The 21,923-nt window shown below is 32.2% G+C and overlaps 1 protein-coding gene across 4 annotated transcripts in view; it reads right to left on the bottom strand.

Annotated features, from left to right (window-relative positions):
• LOC127701559 (extracellular matrix-binding protein ebh-like) overlaps positions 1 to 21,923 on the bottom strand; it is a 64,316-nt gene that overhangs the window by 7,219 nt on the left and 35,174 nt on the right. For 2 of the 4 annotated variants that reach the window (XM_052205502.1, XM_052205520.1), the window contains 6 exons: positions 20,611 to 20,759; positions 20,120 to 20,134; positions 16,446 to 16,526; positions 12,956 to 13,148; positions 4,817 to 5,075; positions 1,779 to 1,925 (listed from right to left, as the gene is read on the bottom strand). In XM_052205502.1, coding sequence (XP_052061462.1) covers positions 1,779 to 1,925; positions 4,817 to 5,075; positions 12,956 to 13,148; positions 16,446 to 16,526; positions 20,120 to 20,134; positions 20,611 to 20,759 — 844 coding nt within the window. The remainder of the gene's footprint in view (positions 1 to 1,778; positions 1,926 to 4,816; positions 5,076 to 12,955; positions 13,149 to 16,445; positions 16,527 to 20,119; positions 20,135 to 20,610; positions 20,760 to 21,923) is intronic. The other 2 variants (XM_052205510.1, XM_052205529.1) reach the window with 1 other exon arrangement.

Genomic DNA, 21,923 nt, shown 5'->3' with positions numbered 1-21,923 from the left:
TTTGACAAAAATATTTTTGGCATGAAGAGATGCAATAATTACAATGTTTTTCAGACCCGTTTCAAAATCCTAATTTCTAAACTAAATAGATATAAGAAGATGTGGTATGAGTGCCAATGAGACAACTCTCCATCCAAGTAAAAATTTATAAAAGTAAACCATTACAGGTCAAAGTACGGTCTTCAACACGGAGCCAACGTCCACTCAACAACTTTTAAACCAACAAAAGAGATGACTTCAATTTTCCATTGTGAACTGGCCATATTTATTATGCAATATATTCAAAATTTCAATGGTGTATGTTTGTATACTGGAAATGGTGAAATGTTTTAAGATTTTGACATTGGGAGACCATAAAAAATCACTGACAATGTTGTTAGATTATAAATTTTATGGGGTGACATGTCACTCCACCTGGACACATTATTCAGATTCTTGGCTGATCAGCCTTTGCTCATTAACCTCAAAGCTTTTTACTTAGCTGAAAGCTGCATAAGTCAATGATTTAGATGCTGGTTTGACCTAGATAGAGATCAAATCCTGAACATTTGTAAAGGGTTCTGCAGAACCACCTATACAAATGTTTTTTCATTGGACAGGGCTGAATGGCTTGATAAACCTACCTATACATATGTTTTCTATTGTCCATTGGACAGGGCTGAATGGCTTGAAAGACCTACCTATACATATGTTTTCTATTGTTCATTGGACAGGACTGAATGACTTGATAGACCTACCTATACATATGTTTTCTATTGTCCATTGGACAGGACTGAATGACTTGATAGACCTACCTATACATATGTTTTCTATTGTCCATTGGACAGGACTGAATGACTTGATAAACCTACCTGACTTGATAGACCTACCTATACATATGTTTTCTATTGTCCATTGGACAGGACTGAATGGCTTGATAGACCGACCTATACATATGTTTTCTATTGTCCATTGGACAGGACTGAATGAATTAATAGACTTACCTATACATATGTTTTCTATTGTCCATTGGACAGGACTGAATGACTTGATAAACCTACCTGACTTGATAGACCTACCTATACATATGTTTTCTATTGTCCATTGGACAGGACTGAATGACTTGATAAACCTACCTGACTTGATAGACCTACCTATACATATGTTTTCTATTGTCCATTGGACAGGACTGAATGGCTTGATAGACCGACCTATACATATGTTTTCTATTGTCCATTGGACAGGACTGAATGACTTGATAAACCTACCTGACTTGATAAACCGACCTATACATATGTTTTCTGTTGTCCATTGGATAGGACTCAATGACTTAATAGACTTACCTATACATATGTTTTCTGTTGTCCATTGGATAGGACTCAATGACTTGATAGACCTACCTATACATATGTTTTCTATTGTCCATTGGACAGGACTGAATGACTTGATAGACCTACCTATACATATGTTTTCTGTTGTCCATTGGACAGGACTGAATGACTTGATAGACCGACCTATACATATGTTTTCTGTTGTCCATTGGATAGGACTCAATGACTTAATAGACTTACCTATACATATGTTTTCTGTTGTCCATTGGATAGGACTCAATGAATTAATAGACTTACCTATACATATGTTTTCTGTTGTCCATTGGACAGGACTGAATGACTTGATAGACCGACCTATACATATGTTTTCTGTTGTCCATTGGATAGGACTCAATGAATTAATAGACTTACCTATACATATGTTTTCTGTTGTCCATTGGACAGGACTGAATGACTTGATAGACCTACCTATACATATGTTTTCTATTGTCCATTGGACAGGACTGAATGGCTTGATAGATCAGTTTATGTACACATGGATAATCCATCCCCCACAGATCTGTATTGAAAAAACCTTCAGCACTTTTAAAACAACTAATATCATGTGTAACACTCCTACAATGAAAAAAAATATTTGCATTATTTACTGTAAACCATGGAAGTATTATATTGACAGGAACTCCAACAAACGGACTTCAAACGTTTAAAGTGTGATGCCGCAAAATCGTTAAGTATCTGTTAATTAACTTGACATCTTTCAATTAGTCGTATCAATGCATGGGTTCAACAACGTTTTCGGGATACTCGTAATTACGGAATTTACCGAAGTAACCTGATGTATACATAAATGTTAAGGATATGACATTTAACGACCATGCCAATATTTGGCAGTTGACAGTTTTTTACTAGGTTTTCTATGTTAATAAACTATCGTCACTTACAAATATTTCACTAATCAGTATTGACGTGCACGATTTTGATGATGAAGAATTTGAAAAAATTATCGGTGAAGACATTGAAGAGTTTTATTGCTTTTGTAAATCTGAAACTTGTTCAATAGAAAAGATAAAGGTTGTACGGTGACCTATAGTTGTAAACTTCTATGTCATTTGGTCTCTGGTGGAGAGTAGTCTCATTGGCAATCATATCACATCTTCTAATTTTTATATTCAATTATAATAAATTTCTTGTGTAAGGAAACACATCATGAGTTGTAATCTGCATGTATAATTGAGGTTTACTGCTAACTTTGACAAATATCTTGTTGCATTAGTTACTGAAAGTCTGATGTCAAATATTTCATGCATTTCAACAAAAACAAAATATTATAAATTTCTAAACAAACGCTGCAAGATGTTTCAGATATGTTAAGCCTTTACAAATACATTTAATTCTAATGATAAAATTTTAAGAATATACTGCTTAGGACCCAGCATTATGATATTTCTTTAAATGCATCGAAATATTTAAAATTAAGCCATTATTTCCCAAAACAAGTCTGTCAGACGTCAGAGCAATCACGGACTAGGTTGAAGGTTGTTTTAAACTTTTGAATTTATTCAAAAGGTGTACATGTAATCGGTGTTATAACCTGATACATGCTATATGAAGAGGCCATCACGTGCGTATAATTATCCACCTCTCTTAGTGTTTAAAACATTTTCTATAAATATGTTAAATTACATTTTACGATATTTTACGATAGAGAAAACCATAAATATTTGTGTTACACTCGATTAAAGTTTTCAATCTTTAACTTAAAATTTGAGTTATCCAGCACCATCCGGCACACTACACGTGCATCACATTATTTTCTGCAAACACTCTACTTCAGAGTCATGTAATTTTCATAACCGGATATTTCCCGATTTCCTAGTTCCAGTGATAAAAACATATCAAACAAAACTAAAAATAATATTACCTTCTTTCCGAATACAGTTAATTTTCTTTTGTCATTCTGTTAAATATGGACCGATTTTTTAGATTGTTTCAGCTGTAGTCTTTAATTATTGAACAGAAACAGGTGTCGTTATTCATGTAGTGATTCGCAATTAGCCACGGGAGTTTCCGTGTTAATTTACATTGGTAGGTAGATAAGACCTTCGATAACAGATCACGTGATAAGATCAGTTTCTGTAAACTATACAGGCGAAGGCGGCATCGCAGATACCCAACAAAGAAGTTATCACGTACTTGAAAAACTGAGTCGAACCTTTTATTTTCCTAAAGAAATCAGTGGGATGCGAATGTACTAATTTTTTTGGAGTTCCTGTCAATATAATACTTCCATGTGTAAACAAACATACTTAAAGCAAAATATTTATCGTACTTTTTATTAATCAGGATCCAGGAGAGAATGATTTGATAAGTTTAAAGTGCTCCTTGTTTGTATACTGAGGATTATTATTTTTGGAGTAGTAATTTTCATGGATTTTGTCAGTAATGCTAAATTAAAGTGTTCAGCCAAGTATTAGTTTCTTTGAAGCTTGTATGTAAAGTTTGGGAAAACCACAAAAGCAAGTATCCAGAAAAATACAATTTATTCCAAATCCACGAAAATTGGTACCCACGGCAACAGTTGTGATGTCCAGTAATGGCAGACAAATAGTCATAAGGTGTTTTATTTACATGTGCAGATTCAGAAGGGCGCATCCCAATAAAAAGAGTGTGCCACCCTAACATCAAATCCTGGATCCAAACCCGAATTATTATAACAGACACCAGATTTTGTGTCTGTACCAAGTCAGGCTATCTTGACCATTTGTAGTTCATTGCTGATTGTTTTTGTTTGTTTGTTTTTTTCAGGAAACAGTTATGGTTGATGTGGTCTGTTGTACACATGTATTGTGTATTCTTGTTAGTGATTCATTGTATACATTTTAATGTTATCTACTATAAATGTTGTACTGTGTATTCTTGTTGTTGATTCATTGTATACATTTTAATGTTATGTACTATAAATGTTGTACTGTGTATTCTTGTTGTTGATTCATTGTATACATTTTAATGTTATATACTATATAGTAAAAAGCAGCTAAATGTTAACAGAACAACCACCAGAAACTGCTGTTTTGCTAGTTTTACTTCTATAATACAAATCAGGCAAGTGTCAACAAAATGATAAGCATTGGTTCATGTTAGTGTTATCTATACTTTATATCAAGCTTACTATGGCTAACATTTTCCTCAACTTTATTCATAGTAGATTGTTTAGGTTATCTCTGAGTTTTTTGTTTTGTTTCAAGGTTTATTGGCCTTAAGAATGCATGCTAAATCTTAAATCCATTAAAAAAACTACTTAAACAAAGTAAATTTTATATCCTACACTTTTAAAATATGAAATGGAAAATTAAGTGCGAATTCTAAGGCAGATATTACTGTGTCAAAATTTCAGAAAGATTAGTCAGCTAGATATATCAATAGTTAAGCATCTTCATTTTTGTTGGTAGTATACAAAAATTATAAACAGATAATATTTACTTACAATGTTGCTAAATATAACTTACATATGTGCATCTTCAGGCAGATCAAAATTATTGAGGTATACTGTTGCCTTATAACTATCTGAATCTTTGTCACATTTGCTCTTCATGTCCTTGTAATTTTCACACGCATAACAAGATTGTTCCATCACATATCTGACTAGTAATTTATCAACAGGTGTAACAAAATTGTACTTATGTTCAACTAAAGATGAATTTAAAGAATCTGCTATTTTTTGTCCACCATATGATTGCCGAGACACTCCTCCTTCAATTAGCACTCCTGTAAAAGTCAGAACAACTGTAAATAATACTGGCATAAAATAAGAACAAATTAAATCAAAATAGGATTAGAAAATTAGAAATAAGAATATCTGTGTCATATAGATTGTTTACTTTTTATACATTGTGACGTGGATGGAGAGTTGTCTCATTGTTTACTTTTTATACATTGTGACGTGGATGGAGAGTTGTCTCATTGGCACTCATGCCACATCTTCTTATTTATACATACTTCAAACAAGAGGCTCTCAAGAGCCTGAATCGCTCACCTGTTATTTTTTTTGCTTAAATCTTTCATCAATGATTATTTTTGCTTTTTACCCATATGTTCCATTTTAGCCATAGTGTATATGTTTCTTGAGGTACAAGGAAATGAAATACAAAATTTATACTAGATTCATTTGAGAAGATTTTTAAAGTTAAAAAACATAAAACAACTTGTGTAAAATTCTCCTTAAAGGGCAATAACTCCTTAAGGGGTCAATTGACAATTATGGTCATATTAAACTTTTTTGTAGATCTTACTTTGCTGAACATTTTTGCTGTTTACAGTTTATCTTTATCTTCAATAGTATTCAAGATAATAACCAAAAACTGCAAAATTTCCTTAAAACAACCAATTTAGTGGCAGCAACCCAACAATGGGTTGTTAGGTGTGTCTGGAAATTTCAGGGCTGATTGATCTTGACCTTTTGAACATTTTACCCCATGTCAGATTTGCTCTAAATGCTTTAATTTCTGAGATATTAGCCAAAAACTGCATTTCACCCCTCTGTTCTATTTTTAGCCATGGCGGCCATGTTTGACGATGGATCAAAATTTGGGATACAATTCATAAACTAGATTCCTAAAGGAACATTCATTCAAAGTTAAGAAGTATTAGGCACAATAGTTTCAGAAGAGAAGAGTTTTAAATGTTAGCAAACTTGATGAACACATTGCGTAAAATTGTCTTTAAAGGGCAATAACTCCTTAAGGGGTCAATTGACAAATTTGGTCATTTAACTTTTCTGTAGATCTTACTTTGCTGAACATTATTGCTGTTTACAGTTTATATCTATCTATAATAATATTCAAGATAATAACAAATAAAAGGCTTCGCTGGGCGCAGCTTGATACGACCGCAGAGGTCGAACCCTGAACAGTTGGGGCAAGTATGGACACAACATTCAAGCTTGATACAGCTCTGAATTTGGATTGTGATTTAATATTTGACACAGCATAGGTTTCTGACACAGAAAGAATGTGGTCTAAGAACTTCAATTTTTTTAATTTACCTATTATGGTCCAATGTCCAAAATCAAAATACATGGTTAGATTCAGCATATCAAAGAACCCCATATATTCAATTTTTGTTGAAATCAAACAAAGTTTAATTTTGGACCCCAACTTGGACAAACTTGAAAACTGGTCCCATAATCAAAAATCTAAACACATGTTTAGATTCAGCATATCAAAGTACCCCAAGAATCCAATTTTTGTTAAAATCAAACTAAGTTTAATTTTGGACCCTTTGGACCGTAATGTAGACCAATTTAAAAAACGGGACCCAAAATTAAAAATCTAAGAACACGGTTAGATTTGGCATATCAAAGAACCCCAATAATTCAATTTTTGATGAAATCAAACAAAGTTTAATTTTGGACCCTTTTGACCTCAATATGAACCAATTTGACAGCGGGCCCACAAATAAAAAATCTAAATACATGGTAAGATTCAGCATATCAAAGAACCCCATATATTCAATTTTTGTTGAAATCAAACAAAGTTTAATTTTGGACCCCAATTTGGACCAACTTGAAAACTGGGCCAAAAATCTAAAATCTAAATACATGTTTAGATTCAGCATATCAAAGAACCCCATATATTCAATTTTTGTTGAAATCAAAACAAAGTTTAATTTTGGACCCCAACTTGGACCAACTTGAAAACTGGGCCCATAATCAAAAATCTAAACACATGTTTAGATTCAGCATATCAAAGAACCCCAAAAATTCAATTTTTGTTAAAATCAAACTAAGTTTAATTTTGGACCCTTTGGACCTTAATGTAGACCAATTTAAAAAACGGGACCCAAAATTAAAAATCTAAATACACGGTTAGATTTGGCATATCAAAGAACCCCAATAATTAAATTTTTGATGAAATCAAACAAAGTTTAATTTTGGACCCTTTTGACCTCAATATGAACCAATTTGATAGCGGGCCCATTAATAAAAAATCTAAATACATGGTAAAATTCAGCATATCAAAGAACCCCATATATTCAATTTTTGTTGAAATCAAACAAAGTTTAATTTTGGACCCCAATTTGGACCAACTTGAAAACTGGGCCTAAAATCTAAAATCTAAATACATGTTTAGATTCAGCATATCAAAGAACCCCATATATTCAATTTTTGTTGAAATCAAACAAAGTTTAATTTTGGACCCCAACTTGGACCAACTTGAAAACTGGGCCCATAATCAAAAATCTAAACACATGTTTAGATTCAGCATATCAAAGTACCCCAAGAATTCAATTTTTGTTAGAATCAAACTAAGTTTAATTTTGGACCCTTTGGACCTTAATGTAGACCAATTTAAAAAACGGGACCCAAAATTAAAAATCTAAGAACACAGTTAGATTTGGCATATCAAAGAACCCCAATAATTCAATTTTTGATGAAATCAAACAAAGTTTAATTTTGGACCCTTTTGACCTCAATATGAACCAATTTGATAGCGGGCCTACAAATAAAAAATCTAAATACATGGTAAGATTCAGCATATCAAAGAACCCCATATATTCAATTTTTTTTGAAATCAAACAAAGTTTAATTTTGGACCCCAATTTGGACCAACTTGAAAACTGGGCCAAAAATCTAAAATCTAAATACATGTTTAGATTCAGCATATCAAAGAACCCCATATATTCAATTTTTGTTGAAATCAAACAAAGTTTAATTTTGGACCCCAACTTGGACCAACTTGAAAACTGGGCCCATAATCAAAAATCTAAAAACATGTTTAGATTCAGCATATCAAAGAACCCCAAAAATTCAATTTTTGTTAAAATCAAACAAAGTTTAATTTTGGACCCTTTGGACCTTAATGTAGACCAATTTAAAAAACGGGACCCAAAATTAAAAATCTAAATACACGGTTAGATTTGGCATATCAAAGAACCCCAATAATTAAATTTTTGATGAAATCAAACAAAGTTTAATTTTGGACCCTTTTGACCTCAATATGAACCAATTTGATAGCGGGGTCCACAAATAAAAAATCTAAATACATGGTTAGATTCAGCATATCAAAGAACCCCATATATTCAATTTTTGTTGAACTCAAACAAAGTTTAATTTTGGACCCCAATTTGGACCAACTTGAAAACTGGGCCAAAAATCAAAAATCTAAATACATGTTTAGATTCAGCATATCATAGAACCCCATATATTCAATTTTTGTTAAAATCAAACAAAGTTTAATTTTGGACCCTTTGGACCGTAATGTAGACCAATTTGAAAACTGGATCCAAAATTAAAAATCTAAATACACGGTTAGATTCGGCATAACAAATAAATAAATGTGGTCAAAGATTTTACAAATCTAATGCGCCATACTGTGCAATTAAAGATTACTTCTTGAAATTTTTCAATATTTGAAATTTGAAAAAAAAATAATATTTGAAGAATAATTCTTTTTAATTTCTGAAATCTGAAATGAGAAAAAATTTACCCCCCACAATTTCTTTTTACCCCCCCCCCCCCCCCCCTTTTTTCCCCCAAACCATAATTACCCATTTAAATTTACCATAGTGCTAACTTAATCTATTTTATAATAGAATTTAAAATATAGTGTCAAATCGTTCATATGGATTTTTTTGTAAAAAAAAAGATGCAACATTTACTGGTCTTCCTTTATAAATATGCATTTCTTTAAACATAATTTAAAAGCAGTGTAAGGGAAGTAACCAAAACGTTGTATTTGGATTACCTCCCTTACACTGTTTTAAATTATCTTAATTGTTCATTAACCATTACTTTATACATAATTTAAAAGCAGTGTAAGGGAGATAATGTCAATGATGTATTTGATTTATCTCCCTTACACTGCTTTAAATTATGTTTTGTATTAAAGTATTTGTCCATTAACCAGGACAACCTTGTTTTTCCCCCTTTTTTGCCCCTAATTCTTAAACGGTTTGAGCCATAACCCCCCAAAGCAAATCCTAACCATCCCTTTGAGGTATGGAAACTTGTAGTATAATTTCAGAGAGATCCATACACCATTCCACAGTTATTGTCTGGAAACTAGAAAATGCTTATTTTTGGCCCCTTTTTGGCCCCTAATACCTTAACTGTTGGTACCATAACCCCCAAAATCAATCCCCACCTTCCTTTTGTTGTATTGAACCTTATGGTAAAATTTCATAGAGATCCATTCACTTAAACTAAAGTTAGAGTGCGAAAACTAATGCGTCTTCGGACGACGACGCCGGACGACGACGACGACGCCAACGTCATACCAATATACGACCACAAAAATTTTTTTGCGGTCGTAAAAAAACTGCAAAATTTCCTTAAAACTACCAATTTAGTGACAGCAACCCAACAATGAGTTGTTTGATTCGTCTGAAAATTTCAGGGCTGATAGATCTAGACCAGTTGAACAATTTTACCCCATGTCAGATTTGCTCTAAAAGCTTTAGTTTTGGAGATATAAGCCAAAAATAGCATTTGACCCCTATGTTCTATTTTTAGCCATGGCGGCCATGTTTGTCGATGGATTAAAACTTTGGATACAATTTATAAACTAAATATCCTAAGGAACATTTAGATGAAGTTTGAAGGTATTTGGCCCAGTAGTTTCAGAGGAGAAGATTTTTAAATGTTCGCAAACTTGATGAACAAATTGTGTAAAATTGTCTTTAAAGGGCAATAACTCCTTAAGGGGTCAATTGACAATTTTGGTCATATAAACTTTTTTGTAGATCTTACTTTGCTGAACATTATTGCTGTTTACAGTTTATATCTATCTATAATAATATTCAAGATAATAACAAAAAACTGCAAAATTTCCTTAAAACTACCAATTTAGTGACAGCAACCCAACAATGAGTTGTTTGATTCGTCTGAAAATTTCAGGGCTGATAGATCTAAACCAGATAAACAAATTTACATCTTGTCAGAATCGCTCTAAAAGCTTTAGTTTTTGAGATATAAGCAAAAAACTGCATTTGACCCCTATGTTCTATTTTTAGCCATGGCGGCCATGTTTGAAGATGGATCAAAACTTTGGATACAATTTATAAACTAGATACCCTAAGGAACATTAAGTCAAAGTTTGAAGGTATTTGGCCCAGTAGTTTCAGAGGAGAAGATTTTTAAATGTTAGCAAACTTGATGAACAAATTGTGTAAAATTGTCTTTAAAGGGCAATAACTCCTTAAGGGGTCAATTGACAATTTTGGTCATATAAACTTTTTTGTAGATCTTACTTTGCTGAACATTATTGCTGTTTACAGTTTATATCTATCTATAATAATATTCAAGATAATAACAAAAAACTGCAAAATTTCCTTAAAACTACCAATTTAGTGACAGCAACCCAACAATGAGTTGTTTGATTCGTCTGAAAATTTCAGGGCTGATAGATCTAGACCAGTTGAACAATTTTACATCTTGTCAGAATCGCTCTAAAAGCTTTAGTTTTTGAGATATAAGCAAAAAACTGCATTTGACCCCTATGTTCTATTTTTAGCCATGGCGGACATGTTTGACGATGGATCAAAACTTCTGATACAATTTATAAACTAGATACCCTAAGGAACATTAAGTTAAAGTTTGAAGGTATTTGGCCCAGTAGTTTCAGAGGAGAAGATTTTTGAAATAGTTTACGACGACGACGACGACGACGGACGATGACGACAGACGACGACGACAGACGACAGACGCCAAGTGATGGCATAAGCTCACATGGGGCCCTTCGGGCCCCGGTGAGCTAAAAAGGTAAAAGAAGTCAGATAATAGTACATGCATTCTTTAAAACATATACTCTTTGTTATTTTCCTCTTTATACATTTCAGAGTGAATTTTCCTTTATTACATATAAAGCTACTAATTACTTGAACCATACATTTCAGAGTGAAGTTTCCTTTGTTACATATAAAGCTACTAATAACTTGAACCATACATTTCAGAGTGAAGTTTCCTTTGTTACATATAAAGATACTAATAACTTGAACCATACACTTTTAAACAAGGTAGACCAAATAATAATTTCAACAATTCCTAATCAACAAATAAATAAAAGAAGAATGTGTCTAAGGACACAAATGCCCCACTCATGCATTGCAATTTTCCAAGTTAAAAAGGGCATTACTCTATAACCATAAATTACTCACTGCCCAAATTCAAACTCTGTCTGTGTGATGTGGTTCTTAGCATTGTGTATGCATTTCATAAAATTTGCATTAGGCAAACTTAAGTTAGTGTGCAGAAACGAAACAATTTGCAATTTTCCAAGTTATAAAGGGCATAACTCTAGAATGGTAAGTGACTCACTGCCCAAATTCGAACTCTGTCTGCTAGTTTTGGTTCTTAGCATTGTGTATGAATTTCATAAGATTTGGATGGACAGAAGGATGGAAAGACAGAAAGACGTAAGGACAGACAGTCAAGGGTAACACTTAATGCCCCTTTTGTCTAGAGGCAGGGGCATAAAAAGTGTGATAGACATGCAGTATTCAATACCCTATTTTTTAAAAACATATATTGAATGATGCCCAAATTGTAGTGGAACTTATATAGTGTCTTCAATGAGTTTAATGACAAGAGTGTGCACACTGAAATGTCTCGTAATCTTTATCAATCTTGAATGATTTTATGTCTAAAGTCTTAAATATAAAGGTTTTACTACAAAAATCACATAAACTGACCATTATCAATGATCCATAACAATGAGGTCAGTTGACCTATTGCTTATAGTATCCAAGAAATAGACCAAACCATGAAAACTTAACATCAACCAATGAACCATGAAAATGAAGTCAAGGTCAGATGACATGTGCCAGTCAGTTATATACAATTTTAATACAATCATTCCATACACCAAATATATTTGACATATTGCCTATATTATGTGATAAGATGACCAAACTATGAGCTTAAGAACAGATAGTACCTGTCAGACAAACATGTACTCCTTACAATTCCATACATTAAATATAGTTGACCTATAGCTTATAGGTAGTACAAAAATGTACCTGAAAAACAGACAAAACCACAAAAACTTAACAATGAAAGTAAATAAGTTCATTGTCAGATGCAACCTGCCAGTCTGACATGTACACCTTACAATCATTTCATACACCACATATAGCTGACCTTTTGTTTTTAGAATCTGAGAAACGGACCTTATCATATAACTTTAACCTTGATCACTGATCAATGAAACGAGGTAAGGGTAGGGTGAACCCTGCCTGACAGACATGAAGACCTAGCAAGGAACCCATATACCAAATACAGTTATCTTATTACTCATTATAAGTGTCATTGAACCATGAAAAAGAGACAAACAACATATGACAGATGGAAACTTCATTACATAAGGCATCTGCTGCTTTTTTCACAAAAAATCTTATGACTAAAATTCATTGTAGTTATACTGAAACATTCATGACTTACGAGTATTTTTTCTCAAAAGATTTTTTGTGAAATGATTCACTGTATACAAGGTATGAAGCATCCAGGTCTTCTACCTTCTGAAATATATACCTTTCTACAAATAGCCTCTGCTGGATTGTAATCCCTACTCATTGCAGGTGAGACAGAAACTAAATGTATGTTTTGAATACACTGATATGACAGAAAACTTATTGAATGTAGAGCTACAAACCATCAAATATTGGCAGTATTTCCATCCTTTCTCCAATATCAACAATGATTCCTGATGTGGCATTATAAGAATATAAGGCAAGTAAGGACTGCATCACCATACAGACACCTTTAGTGTTGAATCTGTCTGTCAGGATCTTCATTAAACTACTCATGGCTGCATCGCCAAGCTTGTATGGAGTACTTAACATTATCTGTAACATAGTAAATCTTATGATCTAACAGTAATAAAAACAAACATAAAAACCACCAAAAGGTCTTAAAAAGTCAATAATTTGAACATAGAAAGTATACAAAATGTTAAAATTGTTTCTTAATAGTGAAAAGAAAAATGTTTTCTTTTGTATAGCTGATCAGGTTGGAATGTTTGCAGGTCATCGGATATAATTTTGAAACTAAAAACCCAAGGAATTATTGAGGCAAATAAAAATTTGGTTTACTTGTTTAGAATAGATCATTTAATGTATTTTGCATTTGTATTTTTATTTAAATATGTGTATACAAAGGAAATGCTAGTCAATGCTGACATAACCCTTTTCCCTTTATTTGGATGGGTTACATACCATTCTATTATTGTATGCCCTCCTTTTCATTATATGTTCAATGAATATTTCAAATAAGACATTAAAATTATAATAAAATGCTCCGCTGGGGCGCAGCTTGATACGACCGCAGATGTCGAACCCTGAACAGTTGGGGCAAGTATGGACACAACATTCAAGCTTGATACAGCACTGAATTTGGATTGTAATTAAATATTTGACACAGCATAGGTTTCTGACACAGAATGAAAGTGGTCTAAGAACTTAAAAATTTTTAATTTACCTATTCAAACCATATCCATACATGTGATGGACTGTGAAACTCAGATCAGGGGATTGGGAAATTTTGGTCAGGAGATTAGGACTCAGATCAGGAGGTTTTTAGTCGACATAAATTTTGACGTAAATGTAACCGTGTGCTGTAAAAATTGTCTTTTAAAGTGTGTATTCTTCAACTTTCCATCCGAATGTATTATGTTTATAGTACCCTTGTACTTATAAAGTTTCTCTATCTTTTTTAAATTTTTTAATTCATATCTTTTATATCATTATTCTATAGAACAATCATTGCATTCAGAACATTTGTTTAACTATCAGCAATTGCAATTAGTTTATATTTGCATATTAAGAAACATATATATAAGATCTAGAATCAAGGGTCATAGTTATTATATAAATTTCAATTTAAGTCTTGAAAGGAAGTATAGAACCCTCAAATAATTTTCAAATTATTATTTTTTTATTTGTCCTTAGACGTTTAAAATAATTTAATTACCATCCTTTTATGATTATTTGTTCAATTTATATTTTATTTATATTCTTTTAAAAATTTACATTATTGAAAGGAAAGAAACTTAAAACAGGATGAATCAAGGGAAGTAACCCAATAAATACACAAAGTTTTTATTACACAACGGCAGTTAGCCTGAGGTAAAAAATGTTGATTACCAGTAAGTTTGACACCCAAGCTGACAAATGAAGCCATATAATTATGCATGCTAATTGATTTACATGTAAAATATAACTTCAGGTAATGTCAGTTACACCAGATGTCTGAGATGATATGTTGGGGAAAAAATTTCATACACTGGATTTTTTTCTCTTCAACGGGAGGTCGGGAGGAGACCCCTGAAAACGGGATTATTGTACTCTCGTTGGGAGGTTCACATGTATGCATATCATTATTATTTGCTTTTATATATAAATCAGAAATAACCAATTTAAAATGGAAAATTTTAAAGAAAAAAAAAGGGAAAAAAAATCCTCCCCACCAATTTTTGGAACCCCCTTATGATTCATCACCCCCAAACTCAATCATAGCCTTCCCTTTGTGGTATGGTACCTTACAGTACAATTTCAGAGAGATCCATACACTTGAACACAAGTTATTGTCTGGAAACTAGAAAAATGCTTATTTTTGGCCCCTTTTTGGCCCCTTATTCCTAAACTTTGGAGGCAATTACCCCCAAACTCAATTCCAGCTTTCCCTTTGTGATATGGAACCTTGTAGTACAATTTCATAAAGATCCATACACTTACACACAAGTTATTGTCTGGAAACTAGAAAAATGCTTGTTTTTTGCCCCTTTTTGGCCCCTAATTCCTAAAATTTGGAGGCAATTACCCCCACAATCAATCCCAACATTCCCTTTGTGATATGGAACCTTGTGGTACAATGTCAGAGAGATCCATAGACTTACACACAAGTTATTGTCATGAAACTAGAAAAATGCTTGTTTTTTGCCCCTTTTTGGCCCCTAATTCCTAAAATTTGGAGGCAATTACCCCCAAAATCAATCCCAGCATTCCCTTTGTGATATGGAACCTTGTGGTACAATGTCAGAGAGATCCATACACTTACACACAAGTTATGTCTGGAAGTTACAAAAATGCTTATTTTTGGCCCCTTTTTGGCCCCTAATTCCTTAAATGTTGGTACCATAACCCCCAAAATCAATCCCCACCTTCCTTTTGTGATATTGAACCTTATGGTAAAATTTCATTGAGATCCATTCACTCAAACTAAAGTTAGAGTGCGAAAACTAATGTGTATTCGGACGACGACGCCGGACGACGACGACGACGACGCCGGACGACGACGACGACGACGACGCCAACGTCATACCAATATACGACCACAAAAATTTTTTTGCGGTCGTATAAAAATAAGAGTAGTGAACTTCAAAACCCTGACAAACAATTTATTTTACATCAATGCAGTCACATAGGCAAAAAAATATTAAGGCCCAATCCCTGTATTGTCCTATTTCAATTAATTTAAAGCTATGAACTTATTCATACCTCAAAGAACTTAATTGTTGCAAAATAATTTATTCGTAGTGAACAAACTGCATTTGATTGGTTTGTGAAGTTAAACAAGCTGTTTAAGATATTAAACAGGACAGAATAGCTTTATGGTATGATACATGCCATTTTTTACTTTCTGTTGAATCATGAATTTTCATGGGGTTAAAATTTCCTAGTTTTGTCTGTGCAACTTATTTCATTGGGATTAATATTAAATTTTATAGTTTCTAGTTTGAGATAGTAATGTTTGTTATACTTTAATTTTTCTTTGAGGTTTCAATTTTGTCAATAATATCTATCCATAAAATAAAGCAAATTAAAACCCCAAGAAAATGCTTGTTTCTACAGTATATGTGCTAATGCTTTACTTGTGAATTCTGGATAATATTCATGTGTACCTTGCAACTGGTCAACAGATACCTCCTACAAGTATGATTAAAGTTATTTTTAGCTCATCAATATAAGTATTATATATAATACAACCCCTTACTTGTATTCCTAGGCAATATTACAATTAAATATTTCTAACTGATATATTGCCCATCATCTGAGGCAACAATGTCAAGCGATATAAATTTCTAATAAATATGTTGTGCCTCAAGTACAATTCTGGATCACTTATTTATTTTACTTGATACATACCCAATATTTAGCTGAATCAGCTTTTAGGCCTTTGAATATATAATCAAATACAGCTGACATCATTTCCATATCAATTGCAAACTAACAAAAAAGAAACATAAATTTAAATCAGCTTTACCAAAACATTTAACATCTATAAATTACAGAAAAACTCTTCTAACACACAAAATTTATAAAATGGTAATTTCAAAGTTAGCCTATCAATTGATTTTAACAAAATTATTTTTACACATTTTTCACTTATATTATTTCCAACAATGTTACAACACAAAGGACAACGTACGATAAGGCCCGTTTTTGGCCCCCCTATTTTCTCATTTTTCTCATTTTGTTTTGGAAAGCTACTTATCACGTTAAAATATTCCCTTTAGGTTTGAAGTTTTTTGGATGAACTTCAAAACCATTAATTTCAGAAAATGGGTGAGGTGAGGGGGGTAAAAGGGCATCATAAATGCCAAAAGAAGGAAAAAGTACGATTTTTGGCCATTGTTTCTTAAGATTTAATAGCGTGCGCCTACGTGACCTAGAGAAAATTATGGCGATTTAAACAGCAAAAACTGTTCTCATGACATTGGAATAAAAAAATTCCTGGGTCACGTTGGCTCAGTCACTAAAAAACTAAAAAATAGTTGTACGGAACACCTGCAAAGTGAATAATAATTATAATATTTGAAAAATAACAGAAAGTTTACCCCCCTCACCTCACTCAGTTGCTAAAATTAGTGGTTTTGAAGTTCATCCAAACAAACTTCAAACCTCAGGGAATATTTTAATATAATAAGTAGCTTTCCAAAACAGAATTTGAAAAATGAGAAAATAGGGGGGCCAAAAGCAGGCCTTATCGTACCTTGTCCTTTTGCAACAATGTATTTGATTTCTATTTTGCACAGCTTTTAGATATAAAAAGTATTTCAAATAAAGAGTAAACTTATATTTTGTTCTCATTTGTTACCGTGACATGGTTATAAGTGTTTCTCTCCACCTATTGCAGTTCATTCAAAATTCTGAACCAATTGTAATTTGTTTTATGAAATCAACTGATCATAAATTTTACAGCAGTTTTTCTAAATGATCTACATTAGGTGGAAAGCAACACTTACAATCAAGTCACAGCAGAATTCACATATATTAGTTCAACAAAAAAGTAAAAATTTGAACCAAAGTAAAATAGATCATGACATCTATTCTGAAGCCTGGAATCTTAGAAATAACAAGATGTCACAATTTTGTTGGCTCAAACTTCTCACCTGACAATATACAAAGCTATGTTTTACAATTTACAAACATTGGGTCCAATGTGCAGTGTAATTGAAGAAGGTTGGATAGATTGGTTGAAGTTTAAAGTCCAACTAGTAATATTTCAACTATATTCAGGATGAGAACATGCTAATCTGATATGAACCAATAGACCAACACTCTAGACCAGATTTTTATCATGCTAGCTTACAGGATTGCCATCTATAGATAGACATTGTAACCACATCCAGGCAGAGTATTTTAACTCAAGAATTAAAGATTTAATCATCAGACATATATTAGAATGATGAATAAACCCTATGAGATATTTGTTTTTATAAATTCATTGATTTATACTGTACACATTAATTTATTCAAGTTGATTGTTTGACAGACATAATCATCTATCCTTATTCTATTCGAAACCACAATGAGGTCAGTTCAGCCTTTGATGAGGAGTGATTTTAAGAGACAAATTAAGACTCAGTAAATGTAAAAAGAAGGGAATAATAGGCAATAATTTGATAAAATTATCATAACATAGAGATAAAATACATAATAATATCAACATATAATATTATAACTGTTGACAGAATGAAATTGAGCATATAAGATTGTCAAGTTAAGGTTAATAAAAATCAGGACACCTAAACATATTAAACAGGGCAGAGCAAGACACAAAAAATGCCATTAAAATTTTCCATTTTCATGAAAATTAGGGTTAATAATAAAACATAACAAGAATGTAATAAGTTAAAGAAATATCAGGTTAAATCCAGCATTCTCAGACAATTGTGAGAAACTAGAGTCTCACATGAGCCAGTATTTATTGCTTGGTGTTATGTCTGATCTGATGTATCATTTAACAAGTTATAGACTCATGGAGATATAGCTGTTAGCAGTAACGAATCAACCAATTAAATTAAATAAAAATAAAAAGATGTGGTATGATTGCCATTGAGATAACTTTCCACCAGAGACCAAATGATGTAGAAGTTAAAATACATTTCAGAAATGCTACATGTACTGTTTGAATTTATATACACATGCCAAGAAATGATAGTTAGCACAACCATTGCCAAAAAATACTTTAACATATAAAGTGTATTATATGATTATTCAAAAATAAATCAATTTGGGAAACAAATTAAGTTTTGTAATTCCAAGATGTTCTTTTTGGTGATAGCAATAGCTCAAAATAGCACTTTAAGGGATCATGACAATATATAATTGTCTAAAACAAGGATGGATGACACACTGAAACCAGAATATAACAATGAAATTAAAAATGAAATAAATGTTGCATCTTGTGTACACAGCATAGACTCAATTCAGGCTTCCAATTTATCCAGATCTTTCTGATGAAGACATTTTCTAATTTTTCTACAAAAGTTTGTAAGTCACCAACAGACTACAGAAAGTCCTAGTTATAGTTCACAATTAAAGCTCAGTACACACTGAAGTGTCTTGCCTGCTAATTGACTGTATTTGATAATATGTCACTGAGCTGGTGATGCCACTTTATTTCAGTAATATGACAATGGACTGGTGATGCCACTTTATTTCAGTAATATGTTAATAAACTGGCGATGCCACCCACACATGGTTTTGGATATGGGTGGTTGAAGAGCAAACAGTAAGATTTTACTGGTTCATTTTCTGTTTGTAATAGAAACATATAATGGCCTTGCTGAGTTCACCTTATACCTTATATATGTGACATTTTTGAATTTGCATATATTTTTCATAACAAAGACAAAATTTTAAAATATCAATAACCCAACAGGTGATAATAAGAAAACTATTTAGTATATGTATAAACCCTTTGCATATCAAAAAGGTTCTAGGTTAAATCCCACAAGAGTTAACCCTATACCTATACCCTATAAACTAGTTCCAAAAAAATCAATTAAGTTCAATAATCAAAATATACACATCTTTGGTACATGTCCAAATCCACAACAAATGATAATAAAGTCCTAGCTTTAAACTGTCAGTTGGACTAAGTATTCAACTTATATGAACACAAATGAACAAATGTACAGCTGAGTTTTAACAATATGTTCCCTGGTCAACAATAGTTTATAAAGGTACTGTAAATATTGGTATATTACAGCAAAGTTCATCCTTTGGCTTATTTTTGGCCTTAGACAAAAGTACCATAATGAAATATTCAACAGAATAACAACAAATTTCTGAACACATGTGCCATTGATGGCTAAGGTGGTTTATTGCAACTGTTCATTTATGAGCCACCAGAAAAATAATTCCTATATCTTGCTGCAGTAAAGGCAAAATGAATTACAAATAGCTCTTGAATAAAAAATACTGCTTTTTGGAAATAGATATGTGCTTAGGAAAGGAGGTATTTGTCAAGATGCATGATGGGAGAGACCTTCACCACATTTCAGCATCATTTAAAAAGCAATAGAACTTACTGGTCTAACATGATCCTAAAATAAAACAGCTTAACAGTAAGTTAATATTCATATATTTATATTCGGTATGCTTATTCTTCATCAAATTAAATGTATCAATTAAGCTTTATTCACAAAATATACTTCAAAATTTAGACATAGTTGACTGTTGTTGGAAACATAATTTAAGCACCTTTCTAAAGACAACACACATACTTTTGTGTAAGTGCTTATAACCTGGTCTTCTTATTTGAATTCATTCACAACTTGAATAGATTTGGGAAAATTTAGAGCTTGCTGTAGATTTATCAACAGTTGAAAAACATCATCAATATATTACCTATAGATGTTTATTTTGTTACATTTTGTACTACCTTGCTGAATCATTGACCCCACATACAATTGAGTTGAAAATATAATATGGCTATGATACAGAATTCTTCTTCAATGTGAGTTACTAATATATATATTCATATAAAGTTATTCTACTTTTACTATGAATCTTTGCATACCTTATCCACTTTATTGCTAGGTTCCACCAACTTTATGAGAGTAGAATTTTTCCTAATTTCTGGTTTGTAAGTATCAATACCAATCACTAGTTCTTGTGTCGTCTTATGTCGAGCTACAACACTTGGGAAAAACATCTGTGGCAAGCAAGCTGCAATTAAATAGATGTACATTTTTTTTTATTAAAATAGAAATTTTATTTTTCATTCAGTGTTACTTGTAAATTTAATTATGTTCACATATCATCATTCTGAAAGGTAATATCCAGCAACAAGATTATCATAATAAACCTTATTTCAATTCAGTTTTAATTGCAATATTCACATCTCACTACATGCAATTTGAGAAGTGAAACTGAAGTTTCCCTGCTAATAAATTTCAAGTTAGTTTTGATTTATAGTGTCACAATTTCTGTATCGCTTACCATAAATTATAAATGACACCAATTGTGCATGTCCCCAGTATGGACAATATAAGAGAGAGAGTATTGCAGACTTTTGCCAAATATAGCTATTAGACTCTTACAGTCACTAAAATATATCTTCTTGTTTTCTAACTTTTGCACAGGGACAGAATACATCAGTACAATGCTGCATATAATTTTTGATTGCTCAAATGCAGCTGAATTTATTTTGTTTAATTGCATTAACTTGGTAATTAAAACAAACTATTTATGAAAGCAGAAGATTTATTTGAAGCCTAGTCGAACATTCTGTCTTGCTGGAGTTAAAGCAAACTAAATGTTCAATATCCATTAGCAGAATTATGTAAACCCTACCCGATTCCTAATGTGCCTGTCTCAAGCCATAAGTCAATAATCAAGTTATTGGTTGCTGTTTGCCATTATTGTTTTAATTATTGTTGTTGAATAAATCAGGCCATTTTGGTTTTTTTCAATTGTTTTACATTTTGTCATCCAGGGACCTCATATAGCTTACTATAAAGTATGTGCTTGGCTCATTGTTGAAGGCTGTATGGTGACCTGTATTTGTTTACATATTGTCCTTTGGTCTTCAATGGATAATTTTCTCATTGGCAATAATACCATATTTGTAAAAATAGTATCACAACTTAGAAAATGCACTCATAACAACTGCAGTATGTAATTTATATGACACATACTTTTCGAGATTATGACCATGAAATGAACCTGTCATCTAATTCAGCATTGAATTTGATATGTGACTTGTTTTTCGCGCTTTTTGTGTATAGTTATGATTTGAATAAATGTTGCCCATTGTAAGCTTTTATATGAGATACTTACGCTGAGCACCCATTACACCAGCACGTATCCCTCCACTTCCTATGTCTATAT

Source organism: Mytilus californianus, unplaced genomic scaffold (assembly GCF_021869535.1).
Source record: "Mytilus californianus isolate M0D057914Y unplaced genomic scaffold, xbMytCali1.0.p SCAF_1, whole genome shotgun sequence".
In the NCBI taxonomy this organism is placed as follows: Eukaryota; Metazoa; Mollusca; class Bivalvia; order Mytilida; family Mytilidae; genus Mytilus; species Mytilus californianus.
Note: the sequence above shows the minus strand (reverse complement) of the source record. Positions and strands in the feature narration are given on the sequence as shown.